This window comes from Pararge aegeria, chromosome Z (genome assembly GCF_905163445.1).
Source record: "Pararge aegeria chromosome Z, ilParAegt1.1, whole genome shotgun sequence".
Taxonomy (NCBI): Eukaryota; Metazoa; Arthropoda; class Insecta; order Lepidoptera; family Nymphalidae; genus Pararge; species Pararge aegeria.
In genome coordinates, this window is record NC_053208.1 from 22,182,419 (window position 1) to 22,200,155 (window position 17,737).

The 17,737-nt window shown below is 36.7% G+C and overlaps 1 protein-coding gene across 1 annotated transcript; it reads left to right on the forward strand.

The window, feature by feature from the left end:
- Positions 1 to 636: 636 nt before the first annotated feature.
- Positions 637 to 16,830, forward strand: LOC120636533 (LIM homeobox transcription factor 1-beta). Its single transcript, XM_039908050.1, has 4 exons — positions 637 to 718; positions 13,530 to 13,731; positions 13,897 to 14,513; positions 16,583 to 16,830. The coding sequence occupies exons 1-4, from the start codon at positions 637 to 639 to the stop codon at positions 16,828 to 16,830; spliced, it is 1,149 nt and encodes a 382-aa protein (XP_039763984.1).
- The last annotated feature ends 907 nt before the right edge of the window (positions 16,831 to 17,737 follow it).

Genomic DNA, 17,737 nt, shown 5'->3' on the forward strand with positions numbered 1-17,737 from the left:
TTCATCAAAAACTGTCTTCTAATTAAGTTTTTTATTTATACGGTTGACCTATTTACAAAAGCACAAGATTTTATAGAAAATTGTAACTCATAAAATACACAAATTAATTATTTGGAAGATGGAAATGTTTTAGAACAAAATATAACCTTATAAAGTTACACCATTAATTACGTCAAGCGTTAAGTCTGAAGTAAGTAAGTAATAGCTGGGTGAGCTTTCACTAAGGCCTCGCTATAGTCAGTAAAACACGTTGGGCAAGTAAACAAACCTCTGATTTTATTAAAAGTTCAATTTTGAAAAAAAACTGCACTGTACACGTTAGTGGCCGAGTATTGAAACGGCAACGGTGGGACGCCGACATTTTTCCAGTTTCCAGGAATGAAAAAATACAATTTGGTAACATGTCGGTAAGCGGCAAAATATCATAGCTCTGAGCTGTATAATAGGTAGGTTGTCTTACGGACGATGTAGGCGGAGCTTTTGGGATAAGCTGGCGCGATTGGTGCAATGGAGGGAGGGGTAAGAAGTTTAATGTGACCCGCCAGGGGTCGACACTGGTTCCCTTCGCCATTGTACGGTCGGCAGGCGCGGAGTTCGCCTCGGTGCAGTGTCCGTGAGGAATTTTATATGAAAAAAATGCTCGAGTTCTATACTAACATCAATTCGGGATTGATGCCGGAGAGTATTCAGCCGCCGCTTTCATGTGCCGGGAGGACAGGTTAGTACCAAGTTTCCAAATATATATAGGAAAATTACAAACTTTATTTTTGCAGCAAGCGAATGTGTATTCCATTTGCCAATTGTATGGTGAAACTGTTACGTGTCAATTTCATTTGGTTTTCTGGCTTCAGTACTTTGAGTCAAGCAATATTTACTAAAGTATTGGACGCGAGGCGACGTTAGTAAATATTACTACGAGTCGACCACGAAAGTAAAGTTTGAAATATGTCTTTTCAATGTTTGCACTTCGCAGCCTGCAAAAATACTTCGGGGCAGTGCAATTTAAGAGTTTTGATTTATTTATTGGAATTCCTAGTCAATAAAAAGAAGTAAAGTGGAGTTTGGCTCTTTCATTTTCCAATATTTGCAACCACTGATAACTAATATTTCGGTAATGGAGTTTGATGTAATTGTAACAGATTTGAAAAACATTGATATGCCTACACTTATGGCTTAGTCCTACTAGAACTTCGAATTTGATTTATCTATATTTTTAGCCAGTGAAAACGTACCTACGTACTTGATAGGATAGTGATGCTTATAGTAACCTGGCCTGTTACAATACGTTGCGATACCGTAACTTGAAACTTTGATTCTTCGATATTATTCTGGCCTGTTTCATTACGGTGTGATAGTAAATTTGGTAACTTTTGTTATTCCATGTTACCCTAATCTGTTACAATACGGTAGGATATAAGAGTTTGAAACATTGAATTTTCAACGTTACCTAGACATTGGGAATTTGGAATTAAATGGAATTTATTTTTGTTCCTTTAGCCTGTTACAATACGGTGGTATATAAGAGTTTGAAACATGGAATTTTCAACAACACTTAGACATTGGGATTTTGTAATTTGAAAGTAGGATTTTTCCATGTTACTTTAGCCTGTTACAATACGGTGGGAAATAAGAGTTGGAAACATTGAATTTTCAACGTTACCTAGACATTGGGAATTTGGCATTAAATAGATTTTTTTTGTTCCTTTAGCCTGTTACAATACGGTGAGATATAAGAGTTTGAAACATGGAATTTTCAACAACACTTAGGCATTGGGATTTAGTAATTTGAAAGTTGGTTCTTTTCTATGTTACTTTAGCCTGTTACAATACGGTGGGAAATAGGAGTTTGAAACATTGAATTTTCAACAACACTTACGCATTGGGGTTTTGTAATTTGAAAGTTGGATTTTTCTATGTTACTTTAGCCTGTTACAATACGGTGGGATATAAGAGTTGGAAACATTAAATTTCCAACATTACCTAGACATTGGGATTTTGGAATTTGAAAGTTCTATTTTTCCTTTTTACTTTAGGCTGTTACAGTATGGTGGGATAGTAGTGTTTTGAATATAGTTTTTTTGGCGTTACTTAGACATTGGGACATTTGAATTTTAGAGTTAGATTTTTCAATGTTACTTTTTAGCCTGTTACAATATGGTGGGATAGTAGAGCCTTGTATATTGTTTTTGTCGTTATTTAGTCTATTACAATACAGTTTGATAGTTTATCTTGAAGAATTGACTTTTCGATATGCCCGTTATCTGCAACAATACTATGAAATAGTTGATTTTGTTACCTTGCCTTTTGGAGTGAGTATGAAATTAAGTTTTGTCGATATTTCCAGTGAGAACATAGTAGTGATTGTCGAGGAGATTTTTCAAGATATGTGTGCATCCAATGACCAAAACCTAATGCGAAATTGCATATAATCTTTATTCTGTTTCCCTTTTGCCAGAGCCTTGTAACTTCTGGATTATAAATCGTATAAATAAGTATTATGGCAAGTATATCTATGATTCAGGTAGAGGGCTCTTATATAAAAATAGTAGAGTTTTTTTAAACCCTTTTTAAACGTGCCGCTAAACTATTTGAAACTCTTGCTCAAACTCAATATTTGCTTATTTCTGGGAAATTGGTATAAAAACCTAAGTACGGTATTACGGACATTTCATTCTGTGGTATCGTTTGACTACAAAATATCTGGTGGTACCTACCCTCTCAAGAACTGCTTTATGCCCTAAGGCTGTAGTTAGGTATACCTACAATAAATACTTATTACGATATTATACCTGGTTTATTTGAATATCTTTAGGAAATCTAAATATAAATCTGCCATAAATTTATTTTAATTATGAGGCAAGTTCTCAATATAGGCTTTGAACAGGGTTATTTTCCTTTAATTTTCAAGAAGGCGGCGCGGCGGTTAATCCGATTTGTAAGAGTAGCGTCACAGATCTAGTAAATTTAAATGCTGTGGTCATTTGTAGAAGGTTTCAATCTCCTGTATTTCTTTCTCTTTTATTTATGTTATTCTCATGATGACGTCATTGATTGTTACCAGTTTTATGATACAATTTAAAAAAAAATTATACTATAGACGGATTTGGACTCTAATTAGTATTTCTAAAAAAAATAACAATCGTATGCTCATGTATTTCAATAATTTTAATAAAATATACTGTAATATATATACCAACAGGTATATTACAGTTTATTACAGGGTGACGTGGCGTCAATTACAATAAAATAAAAACCAACCAATTCTTACGTTTTGTCTCGCGAGGATCGCTCTGGTTACCCGACCCAAAATCTTAGACTACGGCTGCCAGTCCACCGGAGTGGAGCGAGGCAGCGGAGCGAAGTTAGAAAGTAATACGGAGCGGAGTTGCTGTGTTTTCAATATGCGGAGCTAGGCAGCAAGTACCTACACGGCGTATGATTTCGAGCTCTGCCCCGTTTCCCCGCTCCGCTTACCGGTTTTATACGAATTTTTAAACAATTTTTAAGCACGCAAGTCCCAGTCCCAGCTAAATATTCATTTTAATTATATGCTTATATAAATACACAAACGTATCTAATTTATTTTTTACTAAAAATAATAAATAAATAAATATACTACTACAATACACACATCGCCATCTAGCCCCAAAGTAAGCGTATTCGCACTAAGGCAGGCATCTTAGTGCCCATACGCTTACAAATATTTTAATGAATTATATACATACATACTTAGAAAATGCATATAAACACCCAGACACTGAAAAACATTCATGCTCATCACACAAACATTTTCCAGAAGTGGGAATCGAACCCACGGCCTTGGGCTCAGAAAGCTGAGTCGCTACAAACTGCGACAGTCGGCCGTCAAATTTATTTTTATTTAATTTATCTATCTCTTTAAAGTATGTGAAAAAGATAATTTATAGATCCAAGCTAGCAAATGGCGGGAGCGGCTTTGTTTGTAATGTAAAGAATGAAAATACCGTGCGGCGGTGTGCGGTGTGGCGTGACCATAATTGTAAAATCACGTTTTATTAATTGGCGACGCTTACATTGGCAAGCCAGATGGCAATAAAATTGATGGATCTCTTGTGAATTCTGTCAGACGGTTTAATAAAGCGGCGCAGACCTGAAATTGTATTCACGTAACATTCGCAACATGCGTTTTCAGGGGCTTCTGCTAAAATGTGCGTAATATGCTCTTTGTGAGCACTGTACTCTGGCACTTCCTGGTTGTCTATGGTATTTCAATCTAAACTACATACGGAATACATTCTGTGATGTATTATAATAGGGCAACAGGGCCTTGTTGGAGCTTTAGATTAAATTATTCGCAGATAAGATAATATGATATACATATAGTTAATAGTTTGATAGATAGTTTTTTTTTTTCTTGCTCTATTAATTTATTATTGTTCTTATAATAATAGTAATCTAGTTATATGGCTATAACTGAACATTAGTTTTATAAATAAACTATTTAACACTAAATAAAATATAAAACGTCTTCGAAACCACCGCAGCGAGGCACAGTTCCTAAATTATAGTTGTTTTAATTATAATTTAATTAAGTTAGTTAGGTTAGTCCTTATAGTGCAATAAAGCAAATCATATTTTTTTTTTTAAATTTTTGTTTTTTGTTGATTCCACTGACGCTGTTTTGATTTCTGTGGGATTTGTTTAACGGCAGAGGCAATTTGGGATTTCATCATTTCTGAATTTTCTCTGGTCTTGTCTGGTCCGAGAGGCTTAACAGTGGCTAGTTACGAATACGTGCTGCCAAGCGATTTAGCGTTCTGTTACTATGTCGCGTAGAAAACGACTTGGGATTGTTATAACTGCTATTCCCCTATTAGTTTTTTATCTGAACCGTAAATAGTAGAATAAATGAAAACAATTTCACAATCATATTTCATAAAATAAAACAAGAAATCTACCCCTACTAGTTCTTTATTTTAGCCGTAATGTTATTCAGCTATATCAGCAACAGTAATTTCTAATACTACACCCATTCAGCTATAACAGAAACACTGTTTCTATTGCTACACTCATTCAACCGTACCTATCAGCAACACTGTTTTCTATTGCTACATACATTCAGCTATATCAGCAACAGTGCTTTCTATTGCTGCACCCATTCAGCTATATCAGCAACAGTGCTTTGTATTACAACACTCATTCAGCTATAACAGAAACACTGTTTCTATTGATACACTCAAACAACTGTATCAGCAACAGTGCTTTGTATTACAACACTCATTCAGCTATATCAGTAACAGTGATTTCTATTACTAAACCCATTCAACTATAACAGAAACACTGGTTTCTATTGCTACACTCAAACAACTGTATCAGCAACAGTGCTTTGTATTACAACACTCATTCAGCTATATCAGTAACAGTGATTTATATTACTAAACCCATTCAACTATAACAGAGACACTGTTTCTATTGCTACATTCAAACAACTGTATCAGCAACAGTGCTTTGTATTACAACACTCATTCAGCTATATCAGTAACAGTGATTTCTATTACTAAACCCATTCAACTATAACAGAAACACTGTTTCTATTGCTACACTCAAACAACTGTATCAGCAACAGTGCTTTGTATTACAACACTCATTCAGCTATATTAGTAACAGTGATTTCTATTACTAAACCCATTCAACTATAACAGAAACACTGTTTCTATTGCTACACTCAAACAACTGTATCAGCAACAGTGCTTTGTAATACAACACTCATTCAGCTATATCAGTAACAGTGATTTCTATTACTAAACCCATTCAACTATAACAGAAACACTGTTTCTATTGCTACACTCAAACAACTGTATCAGCAACAGTGCTTTGTATGACAACACTCATTCAGCTATATCAGTAACAGTGATTTCTATTACTAAACCCATTCAACTATAACAGAAACACTGTTTCTATTGCTACACCCCAACAACTGTATCAGTAACACTGTTTTCTATTTCTACACCCATTCAGCTATATCAGCAACAGTGCTTTCTATTCCAACACTCATTCAGCTATATCAGCAACAGTGCCTTCTATTACAACACACATTCAGCTATATCAGAAACACTGGTTTCTATTCCGACAATCATTCGGCTATATCAACAACGGTGGTTTCTATTGCTACTCTCATTTAGCTAATTCAGTAATAGTAATTTCCATTACTACACTTTTTTAACTATAACAACAGGTTTCTTTACTGTTTTTTTTTTATTTTCTTGTTTGACACACCAACCACCGCTTTCACCATCGCAAACCTAAATCCAAAAGTAGGTACTTTTTCCGCAAAATTAAAAATTAACACGCTAACGAAATTAAATTCTACTTTATTCTCTGGTATGGTAGTCCCCTAAAACTCGTCGTATTTCCACATCGATTAAGCGTTAGGACGGCAGTTTAACGCCGACATTTTGTTCCCTGGTTGATCCCGTGACCCGGCACGCCCCTCCCCTCGGGGCTATGGGCGGGCCCCCCTTTAGAACCCCGTCTAAGGAGCTGTTGAGACGAATACTTTTTGGGGCATACGCATGTACGCTTCGTAGCTATAGCAACGTGTATGTGGCTACACCTACATATACGGAGTCCAATGTTGCTTGGAAGCAAAGTAAAACGTATTCTATTCCTCTATAATTGGGCTTTCAACTGAAAATAAATAGATTTTTAAAGTTATACTGGTATTACATGAGCGTACAAACACATAAAAATGTATGCCCTATTTAACCATTTTGTAAAATTTTCATATTTCGTATTTTATTTGTATTAAATTTTCATATTTCGTATTTTTTACATAATCTTAGATTGTCGAAAAGAACACAATTTGGACCCGTTTTATGGAATTTCTTACACAATTTCATTTATAAATAACCCACCTCAAGAATTGAGTTATCAAATGCAAAAAAGATTTCAAATACAAATCCTACTCGTAAATCCACTTCCGTTTGAACAAAAATACGAACAGTTTAGCTCTATTTTTAGCATCCTGCTAAAATTATAAATGTGAAAGTGCGGATGTTTGTCAACTCGCAAAAACGGCTGAACGGATTTGTATGAAATTTGGCATGCATGTAGTCTATGACATAGAATAGACCATTGGCTACCTTTTGTCCCGATTCCTTAAGTAGTTCCCGCGGGAAAATTTAAAATTGTTTAAAAGCTAAGCCGCGGGCAGACAGCTTTGAAATTTTGTATGCATGTCACCTGTGCTATGGAAAAGGGCATGAACTTTAAATACCAGAACCCAAATAGTTCCCTAGTATAATATAAAGTAATATATTGTAAGAGATATACAAACCTACGTACTCACTGCATGTCATATTGGAGCGCTGAGGATATACCTGCGCAGTAGACAATTTATTCGTTTGACTGCCATTTTAATAGTTAAGATGAACACCCTGTACAATATCAATTCGACGACCCACCGCGTCGCATAGCCCACCCTTCGCTTCTATATTAATAACCATAGCCTTATGTTAAATATCCTATAACCATCCTAAAGCCATATGGTGACGGCAGATAAGGTTACAGTTTTCCCCATCTCTCGTCTTCCGGTGGTGTCGTACGAGGTGACTAAGGGATATATAACGAAGGGATTAATATAACGAATGACGCTCCCGTTGGGAGAGCCCTTTGGTCATTGATTTTTCATGATCCTATTTTTAGTTATTTTTTTTTAAGATAAAACTGTTTCTGTTATACTCTAAGCTAAATTGGACAGAGAAGGAAAGTTGCGGAAACTTTGAAGGAGATATTATTTCATGTAAATACGAGGCAGTTTCTAAATAAAGATATTTGTGTAGTAGGTAGTAGTAATACTACCATGATGATTTCTGCCGCTAAGCAGAATTTCTGCAATGGTGTGTTCCGGTCTGTAGGGTGCGGTTGCCGATGTAATTTCAGGCACATGACACCCCATTCAGACCGAAACAAAACAATGCTGCTTGGCGGAAAAGCATGTTGCATATAAATGGTGGTGACGTCATTCCCCTAACGAGCTTTGTTACAAAAAGTTCTACCAATAAAAATATGTGAAACAAGACGCGAGAAATATTAGTGACCAATATTGTTTAATTAAGTACGCTAAGCAAGGTTAGCATTCTCTAGTTTTATTTTTAGATAACTGTTTCCCAGTACTATTTTTCCTGCACAAGCTTTGATCCGCAGTAAAACCCGTGCAACCCACCCTTCGCATCGCTTTCCAGCGCTATTAATTCATTTTCACGGTTAAGTATTAAGTGGAAGAGCGTGCTATTAAAATAGTAGCCTTTATCCTTTAATTAGTTCTATCTGTGCTATTACTTAATGCTTATACTTATTAGGTACATAATTTTCTCAAAGATGTGTAGAATTCACCAATCCGCAGTGGGCCAGCGTGGTGGACTTCGGCCCTACTTCTCATTGTGGGAGAAGACCGGTGCCCTGTAGTGATATGATGATGATGATGATGATTTAAATGTGAAAGTGTACACGTTTGTTCATTTAATTGTTTGTTGCCTTACAACCATTCTACCTTTCTTGATGAAACTCAGTACTCACGTAGCGCAGAGAGTTATGTCTACCCCTTATCTTGTCCATCTCTATACAAAAAATACGAGTAACGCGTAGAGATATTTATCTCGTGGCGCGCATGCTAGCCCTACTGGAGTCCCCGATTTCTGACATCATCCAGACGCGGGTCAACACGGTCACGAAACGTCGATTTAAGCGAGGTCCGAGCCCTCTAAGGAGTTCCCATAGGTCGAAGTAACCCTCTACTAGTGACGAGCCCAAATTCCCCGGTGACTCTGTTGCGACCCTTAAGGCTGCCAGTACACCGGAGCGGAGTGAGGCAGCGGAGCCGAGAAACGGAGAAATATTAACCAATAGGATTGCACAAAATCTCCGCTGCTCTTAAGTAAACCAGACACAGTACGCAACTGCGCTCCGCATTAGTCCGTTTCTCGGCTCCGCTGCCTCGCTCCGCTCCGGTGGACGGGCAGCCTAAGGCGGGTATCACCTATGATAATACCGAAAAATGCAATGAAATGAATCCCGGAGATGGATCTTTTTATGCCGGAAAACCTCTAGCGTAATGTTTTCGAGGGATTAAAAAATACAGCCTTTGTTACCCATGCACGGTCTTGCATATACAATGAGCTTAATTTCCTTTAAACATCGACGAGCAGGCAAATCTGTACAATGTATATTTTATGTAGCTTCCACCTTTATTTTTAAAAGCAACACCTCTTTATAAATGTTCTTAAACACCGTATCTAAACGTTTCACATCCTTACGAGATGGTGTCAAAGTTAAGCAAGTGTCCAGTGAAGCTTAAAACATATATATTACTTCTACAAAGGAACTAATTCTAATATTTTATGTAAGTATAAGCTGTATAAGAAGTAGGCTTAATTGATACTTACAATAGATAGTAACATAAAATAAATGTTTACAGTATTTGTTTATTTTAGGTATTATTACTATATGTTACAACTATCATCATAATCACATAAACCCATTAAAAACAAACTACAGGGCACGGGTCTCCTCCCACAATGAGACTGGGTAAAGCCGTAGTCCACCACGCTGGCCTAATGCGGATTGGTGGACTCCAAAAACCTTTGAGAACATTTTGTAGAACTGCATGTTGGTTTCCTCACGATGTTTCCCTTCACTGTTTAAGCAAGTGATATTTTAATTACTTTTAACTTTGAAAAGTTAGAGGTGGGTGCTGGGAAGTGGGATTAGAACTCGACAACCCGAAAGTAGGGCACCTACCCACTGGGCTATCACCGCTTGTTTATTACTATTTATTCATTATTACTATATTATTATTTATTATGGTAGGGATTAGAGGTATGACTACCATACTCTCTAACAGATTAGCCCGCTACCATTTAGACTGCATCATAACGTACCACCAGGTGAGATTGCAGTCAAGGGCTAACTTGTAGTGGAATACAAAAAATACGATTACTATGAATATACACTGATAATCTTTATAAGCTTTGTGACCTATTAACTAGTCGACTAAGTGAAAATAGAAGAATATGCAAAGTTTTACTCAGTCATAGAACAAGGACTGCTTTTGCTCGTCGACAATACATCACGCAAGCCACCACTCTTTACAATAAAATAAACAAAGAATATGCTATATACCAAAAAACGTTTTTTGAATGTAACAAAACATTGACAGCCTGGCTGAAAATGTAATGGATATAGACGCACTTAATAACATGTACACACACACTCACGCACAAACACACACTAAACACACCATACACACCAAGACACACTACTCAATCGTTTTATTTTAATTTTATCTTGTTTTTGCTATGGAAGAGTAAGGCCTCCTGACACAGGTATTTTGATGCTTACTAGGAGGTCTTCACAACATGTATCATTTACAATGTAAGAAACGAAATAAACGATTTTTATTTTTTATTTTTTTAATACTACGAATTCCCCAACTCTTTAGTCAAACTGAGAAGGTTGCTTGGAAGAAGCCAGCTCCAGTCTCAAGATTAAATAAATATTATTAAATTTGAAAATGTTAAAAAGATCTAAATTACTCGCTTCGTAGAATTAGTTTTCCCAACAGGTGGTAACAAACCAAAAAGGAGTCACTACAAATAAACAAACTTGACTTGACTGACTTTTCATATTGAAGACAGACTCTGACTCTTTCTCAGATTCTTAAGCCTGGGAAACCTTGGCTATCTATAACAAACACACGACCGAACGAAGCTATAATTAAAGGTAGAACAATATTTTCCTCAACGAAAGTGTTAAATGAAAATGAATTTACCGTAGGAATGCGGAATTTTGATTCTACAGGGAAAAATCAGTCTGCGGTAGTTTTGTTTTTTTTAAAGTAAATTTTCCGCTCTACGTCATGGAAGGATTTTAATTGTCTGGGCGACGAACTTGAAGTGTTCTCACTTTATTGTTTGGGGTAATTCATGTTTCTGCCCATAGGATGTACCTAATGTTTGTAACACTAAACAATAACAAATACATGCACTCTCTTTTTTTAATAGTAGGGTTTTTTTCGACTTTTGCTAAAGTATCACGGGACACGTACAACGGACGGTCCAGCCAACCAAGTACGGCGACTGGCCCAGGGAAAGAAAAGAAAAGAAAGAATCTCGGGCTCAGTAAGATGCTGGTCTAGTGAGACCAACAAGACAATCTGCGTGACAAAATGTGTTTTAATATATAACGAAGCCCCAAAGCACATATCAATCTTAAAGTATCGATACAATCATTACACTTCGTGGAAGTATATTTTGTGGAATAACTAAAAACTTAATGATACGTTCTTAATTGAGTTAGCCTCGGCATTTAAAGCATTTGAATAATGTTAAACAATGCTTCATATAAGTGGGTTGGTGGGTTTTCGCCATGCCTTAAATATACTTCGCCAATGTCGCGTAGGTAGCTTGAATAAAACACAGAGGAGGTTCAAGGGGCTACAAACAAATCTTTCTTCATAATAATACTATATAATAATATGCCCGAAATGGATACCTACTCTGTAAATCTAGCAGTTCTTTGCCTGTTATATTATTTGAACGGAAGATTTTAGTTGAGATTGATTTTATAACTAACTCTGGCCCGAGTAACCTAGAATTCTCCTGACTTATAATAAGTAGGTACTTAGATAATTTCACGATATTACAGGCCTCTTCAACCTACTTATCGTTTTATTAATAAGAAGGGTGAACTTTCGATATCTCTTTTTTTTACTTTTTTATTCCACTACAAGTTGTCTTTTGGATGCAATCACACCTCCGTGTAATGATGCGGACTAAAATGATAACGCTAACCTGTTAGGGCTATGGCAGTTTCCAAAAACCCATAGGAACACCTATTAAGTTTCTACGTGACATCGTACCGGAACGCTGAATCGCTTAGCGGCACGTCTTTTTTGATAGGGTGGAAACTAGATTTCGAATCCGGGACCTCCCGTTTAAACCCACAGCACTCACCGCTGCGACCGGGAGGTCGTCAAACCATCATCCATAGATACTACTATAAACCAAAATTAATGCTGCCCAGTTAAGTTACCTTTATATCAAACTTTTAACAAATAGTACCTACCTATGAACGTTAAAAAAAGAACAAAAATGTTAATACCGAATTGTTACTCTATCATTTTATTAACTAAAGGATATTCAACGACAAACTAGTAAATTCAAATTCAAAATTCATTTATTTCAAGTAGGCCTAATATAAGCACTTTTGAAACGTCAAGTCTGTCTTTATCTATACTCCTGTCAATAATTGTAAGCTGAATTTAAAATTAAAGTAAAAGCATTAGGTATTAATACTTATTATATATATGTTAAATATATATATTTGTCAATTTTCATGCATTTTTCAAGCTTTTTTTACTATATATATTCGGGTCTCTTTGATTTATAAATAAGTTATTGCAAATGCGAATTACTATATCTAATAATAGAACCATTTTAATGTAAATTTTGATTGTTTATTTAACATTTTTATTATAAATACCTATTAATTAAGGGCAATGGGTAGAGGTAGGGGTTAAGAAGAATTAGGGGCATCGTTCTGATATAACTGTCATAATTCCAAAAATTTTAATATGTAAGTACTCAATATGCAAATCATTTTATTCTTAAAATTAACTTTGCGGGACCTTGGTCGGAGATGGACTCCTTCTATTAATTTCTGTGTTCACCGTCTTATACCTTATGTCCAGCGATTTATTATCATTATTTCGATACCTTCTGTTCACCTAAAGAACAAAGTGGTTCACCAAAACTGCGCTATTTCGTCACCTTTGCCCTCTCTATGATTCATAATCTTTGAGTTACGTGTTCACTGTACGACTTCAGTTTCATTCAGTCGAAGTCGTTTCATTCTTGTTCTTCTCCGGATTTCCTCATTTCTTCTTTGGTTACGTGGAGAAAGTAAAAGCAGAGTGACATAGCTTTCGCCATGTCCTCTCAAAAACATGAAACTATTCATGCTACATCTTAATAAAAACGATCTAAATCGTAATCTATCAAACAAACAATCATAAACAGCAGCTCGAATCTATTGTTTGCCCAATGAAACAATACTTTTAAAGCTTTCATTTGCTTTTTAATTTCACAATAGTATGTATCTACCTCCATGGCGCAACGGTGAGCGCTGTGAATTTAAGTAGGAGGTCCCGGGTTCGATTCCCGGCAGGGGTAATTTGGTAATTAATTTCTGAATTTTCTCTGGTCTGGTCTGGTGTGAGGCTTTGGCCGTGGCTAGTTACCACCCTACCGACAAAGACGTGCCGCTAAGCGATGTAGTGTTCCGGTGCGATGTCATGTGGAAACCGATTAGGGGTATGACTACCATACTCCCTAACAGGTTAGGACCCGCTCCATCTTAGACATCATCATCTATTACCACCAGGTGAGATTGCAATCAACGTCTAACGTGTAGTAGAATTTAAAAAAAACCTACAAGTATAATATATTAGATGACTAACCACATGCTACTAATTATAGACTTCTCTCATGCAGAGCTAAGTGCGAGCATCAAGAGGGAGAAGATCGTCGAAATATGCGAGGGTTGCGGCCAGAAGATCCAGGATCGCTATCTGATGAGGGTCGGTGACCTCTCCTGGCACGAACAATGTCTCAGCTGCTGCGTATGCGGTTGCCCTCTGGCTCACACCTGCTACACAAGAAATGCTAAGCTCTATTGCAAGCCCGACTACGATAGGTAATATTCTTTTACATAAAATATCTACCCATAGTATATCGTTACCTTAACCTGAGTTATAAAACATTGCGAATTTTGCTTGCGTGCTAGCGAAATTGCACAGCGATTAACAAAATGCTGCGCGTCTCCCCCTTTATTTTGCGTCATTAGTTTCGTTTGCCACAGATTGTTTGGCGTCAAATGCACCCGTTGCGGCGACAGACTGCTACCCCAGGAGATGGTCATGCGAGCGCAGCAATACGTGTTCCACATACAATGCTTCGTGTGTGTCATGTGCTGCCAGCCGCTACAGAAGGGGGAACAATACGTTATAAGGGCTGGCCAAATATTCTGTCGGCAAGATTTTGAAAAAGAGATGTATTTGATGCAACACGCAGAAGACGACATGATCATAGATGATTCGGAACGGCCGCGTGATGGTAGACGTGGGCCGAAGCGACCACGCACTATCCTCACGTCAGCTCAAAGGAGACAGTTCAAAGCTTCTTTCGAAGTCAGCCCGAAACCGTGTCGTAAAGTGCGCGAGGCTCTTGCCAAGGATACAGGTTTAAGCGTTCGAGTTGTCCAAGTCTGGTTCCAGAATCAAAGAGCTAAGATGAAAAAGATTCAACGTAAAGCTAAACAGGAGGGAGATAAGAACGCTGACAAAGAGAAAGACAAGGATGAGAAGAGCATTAAACAAGAATCGCCTTCGAGTGAGCACGGGAACTATCTTGGCTTAGATAACTCGTATTCGGCCTCAAGTCAGCCACTTAACCCGAATCTGCCTTATTCTCCTGATGGTACGTAGCTTTGGTTTATATTAAACAACATCAAAACAAAACAAAATAAGTTCAAAAACTAAAGCACAAGTATGTCTACTCAGAATACGTTTGTATTACAGTACAACATAAAACGGTATAATTTACCTAAGTATAAAGGTATTAATAAATGTAAAATGAATTTGAATACATTTTTATTTCTTCCTGCTAGTATACAGAGTATAGTTGACTACCTAGTACATTGTTTTCATTAATGTAAACATAAGTTTATATCGAAACAAACATCCCTGCGGCTTCAGCGGTAATCTGTATGGGAGAACTCTATAATTTTTTATTTATTCAGTACGTCAAGTCACGTTTGTAAAGTTGAAAGCTACTTTTAATTAGAGATATAAATAAAAGATTTATGGAAAAAAGGGTTGCACAGGGAAATATTTTAGACCCGTTCTGTAAATAGTTATATAAACAAAATTTCCACATAATGTCACAAATGATATTTAAATGATTTTAGATGGACTCTGGTATTTTTTAATCTGGTATATCACGATAGTTAAATCATACAATAATTTTTTGGTGGTTTATTTATCACTATACATTTTATAGTGACTGCAGAGGTTCTGGCTGGGCCTATATATCGAGGCGGTAGATTGGTAGAGATATATATAAATGGTTAATGTTTCTTGTTGTTTCTGATAAGCATGTAAAATATACCTACTTTAGTAGTTCATTGCATTGATTACTACGTTTATAAATGAAATTGAAAACTATAAAATGAAATGATACATTAACTCTATAACAGCAAATGCGGATATGTCAGGAATAAAGCTTTCCGTATAGATAAGCACCATAAACTCACTCAATTGTATCACATATCTTAAAATCAACACTGCTTGTTTAGACTTAACTTGTTATTTTAAAGTGCTTTTTCTAGTGAGTTGAACTAGAATATTTGCATCTTACACACGACACATTTACATTATCTTGTATGCATGAGTTTGGTTTTTCATCCTTGACCGATCACTGTTGGTATCTCTTATGTTATGTATATAAATATATATATAATCATCAGATGATGATGACATTATCACCACTTAGCCTTATCCAATATTGCCTGGTGTCGGCTCTCCTAACCACGCAAAAACTACTTAACCGATCCTCATGAAACTTTGTACACATATTCTTGGAAGTGTTAGAAGTAATATAGGATACTTTTACCCGACATTAAGCTAGGTTCCTTTGGGAGAGGGGATGAAAGATGTGTGTTTGACGATTTTACACCATTGATTTAAATAATTATTTTTGTATTATAGAAGTTATAATATGTATTTAATTTTGCCCAAACTTTGTGTAGATCTGATGAATGTGGTGGGAGATAGAGGACAGAACTCCTCAGCGAACAGCAGCAAACCCCTCATTTAAGGCTTAGCCATAGTGAATACATTAATTTTTTTTAGAACTATAACTAAATTGAATGCCAAATAAGAAACCAAAATCAAACGCAGACGAAGACGCGGGCAACACCTAGTATTAATATATATATACACATATATATACATATATACATTTAAACATATTTGAATGATGGTAATGGAAACAATCTTCACAGCCACACATGCCACACTTTGTCTATCAATTTGAGACGTAGCTTACTAGTTTAGCCTCATATGCCTGTAGTTACACCAGCAAGGAATGTTTAATTAATAATTATAGTAAACTAATTATTAATCAATAATTAGGGTCGTTTAATAGGTCTACCTCACGTATTAAACTCTAAAATAAATAATATATAAAAATTGTAGGGAAATATAACCTGTACCGCTATGCAAATAAGATCCATTTTACTCCGATTTTCAAGTATTTCCATACTCAAAAACGACTCCTCGATTGCAGTAGATCAATAAAGCAATATTGGCTACAGGTACCTGTACGAGTACATGTAACGACACTAAGCGTATAAGCTACTTATATTTATAAAGTAATAGATGAGTTGACACCGACAGCTGATCTATTGCAACCGATTCTAAGCGATTTTTATAAGATTGGAGGATAGACACTCGCATTCGACTTATATATGCATCGTTTACTTACAGATTATCCAACACACTCTGGCGACAGCTTCTGCAGTTCGGATATATCTCTCGACGGCAGCAACTTTGATCACCTGGATGAAGGCGCTTCTGATACGATGAGCTTACAGAACTTGGAAGTCCCTCACCACGCTCATCAGCTTGGCAACCACTCCTCACACGAGCCATTGAACCTCGGCACGGGCGCAGTAGTCAACCCGATAGACAAGCTGTATCTTATGCAGAATTCATACTTCAGTACGGACCACTGATTCACCGATGGCGCTCTCCGTAAAGATGATACGAAGCAGCGCATTTATCCTAAGGACTTTACAAAGTGCACAGAAACTAAAACTAGTCATTCTACCACTGTAACCGATGTCCACAATTCGGTCTTCGGGCACGGTTTCTATTCTACCTTGTAAATTTTTGTGTTTATTGTGGAAAGTACTTTTTACGCTGGATTTGTGCTAAGCATAGGCCACACTGATGCGAGCTATCTGCATTCTTAATGCTTCATCGAGACGAAGGAGGTATGCGCACTTGAACGCCAGCGCAGAGGCAGGTTAGACACCGGTTTGGCGTGGCTTTTAAAGTGTATTGTTAGGTCGTAGTTACTGTTTAGGGTGATAAATAAATGTGTGACGATAAATCTGCGAGCGTTATTTGGAATTTTGACTTTAACGATGAATGCGAAAACCCAAGATATATATCAAAAGTCTCTCATATAAATATATTTTATGAAAGGTCTCTAGGCCAAAAAGGGACGTGACTTACTGTGTTACAGATAAACTTTTATTTATAACCAATGCTTAAACGAGTAAATACATCTTCAATAAGTTACAATCTCGGATCTTCTTGGGGTTTTCATGATTCGAATGCCTGTAGAGGTGAAATACGCGCCATGAGATAACCATTTTCTCGTCTTTTTCCTTTTCAATGAGAAAATTGAGAGATTATTTGAAAGTGATGGCCTTGACACAACGCCGCACTTGATATACGCATCAGTAGCGTTTTTCTACAATTATGGTGTATTGTGTAAGTTCCGCAAGCAAGTGTAAGGCAAGCGGCCCAGGACCGTGCATTGTAGAACTCCCTACAAAAGACCTATGTCCAGCAGTGGACGTCAATTGGTTGAGATGATGATGATGATGATGATGATGATGATGTGTTAGTTCT

Excerpts from the sequence above, each read along its gene's own strand:
- LOC120636533 (XM_039908050.1), top strand. The coding sequence starts at position 637 with ATGCTCGAGTTCTATACTAACATCAATTCGGGATTGATGCCGGAGAGT. Across the intron at positions 13,732-13,896 it reads TGCAAGCCCGACTACGATAG|ATTGTTTGGCGTCAAATGCA; the intron begins GTAATATTCTTT and ends CGTTTGCCACAG. Across the intron at positions 14,514-16,582 it reads TCTGCCTTATTCTCCTGATG|ATTATCCAACACACTCTGGC; the intron begins GTACGTAGCTTT and ends GTTTACTTACAG.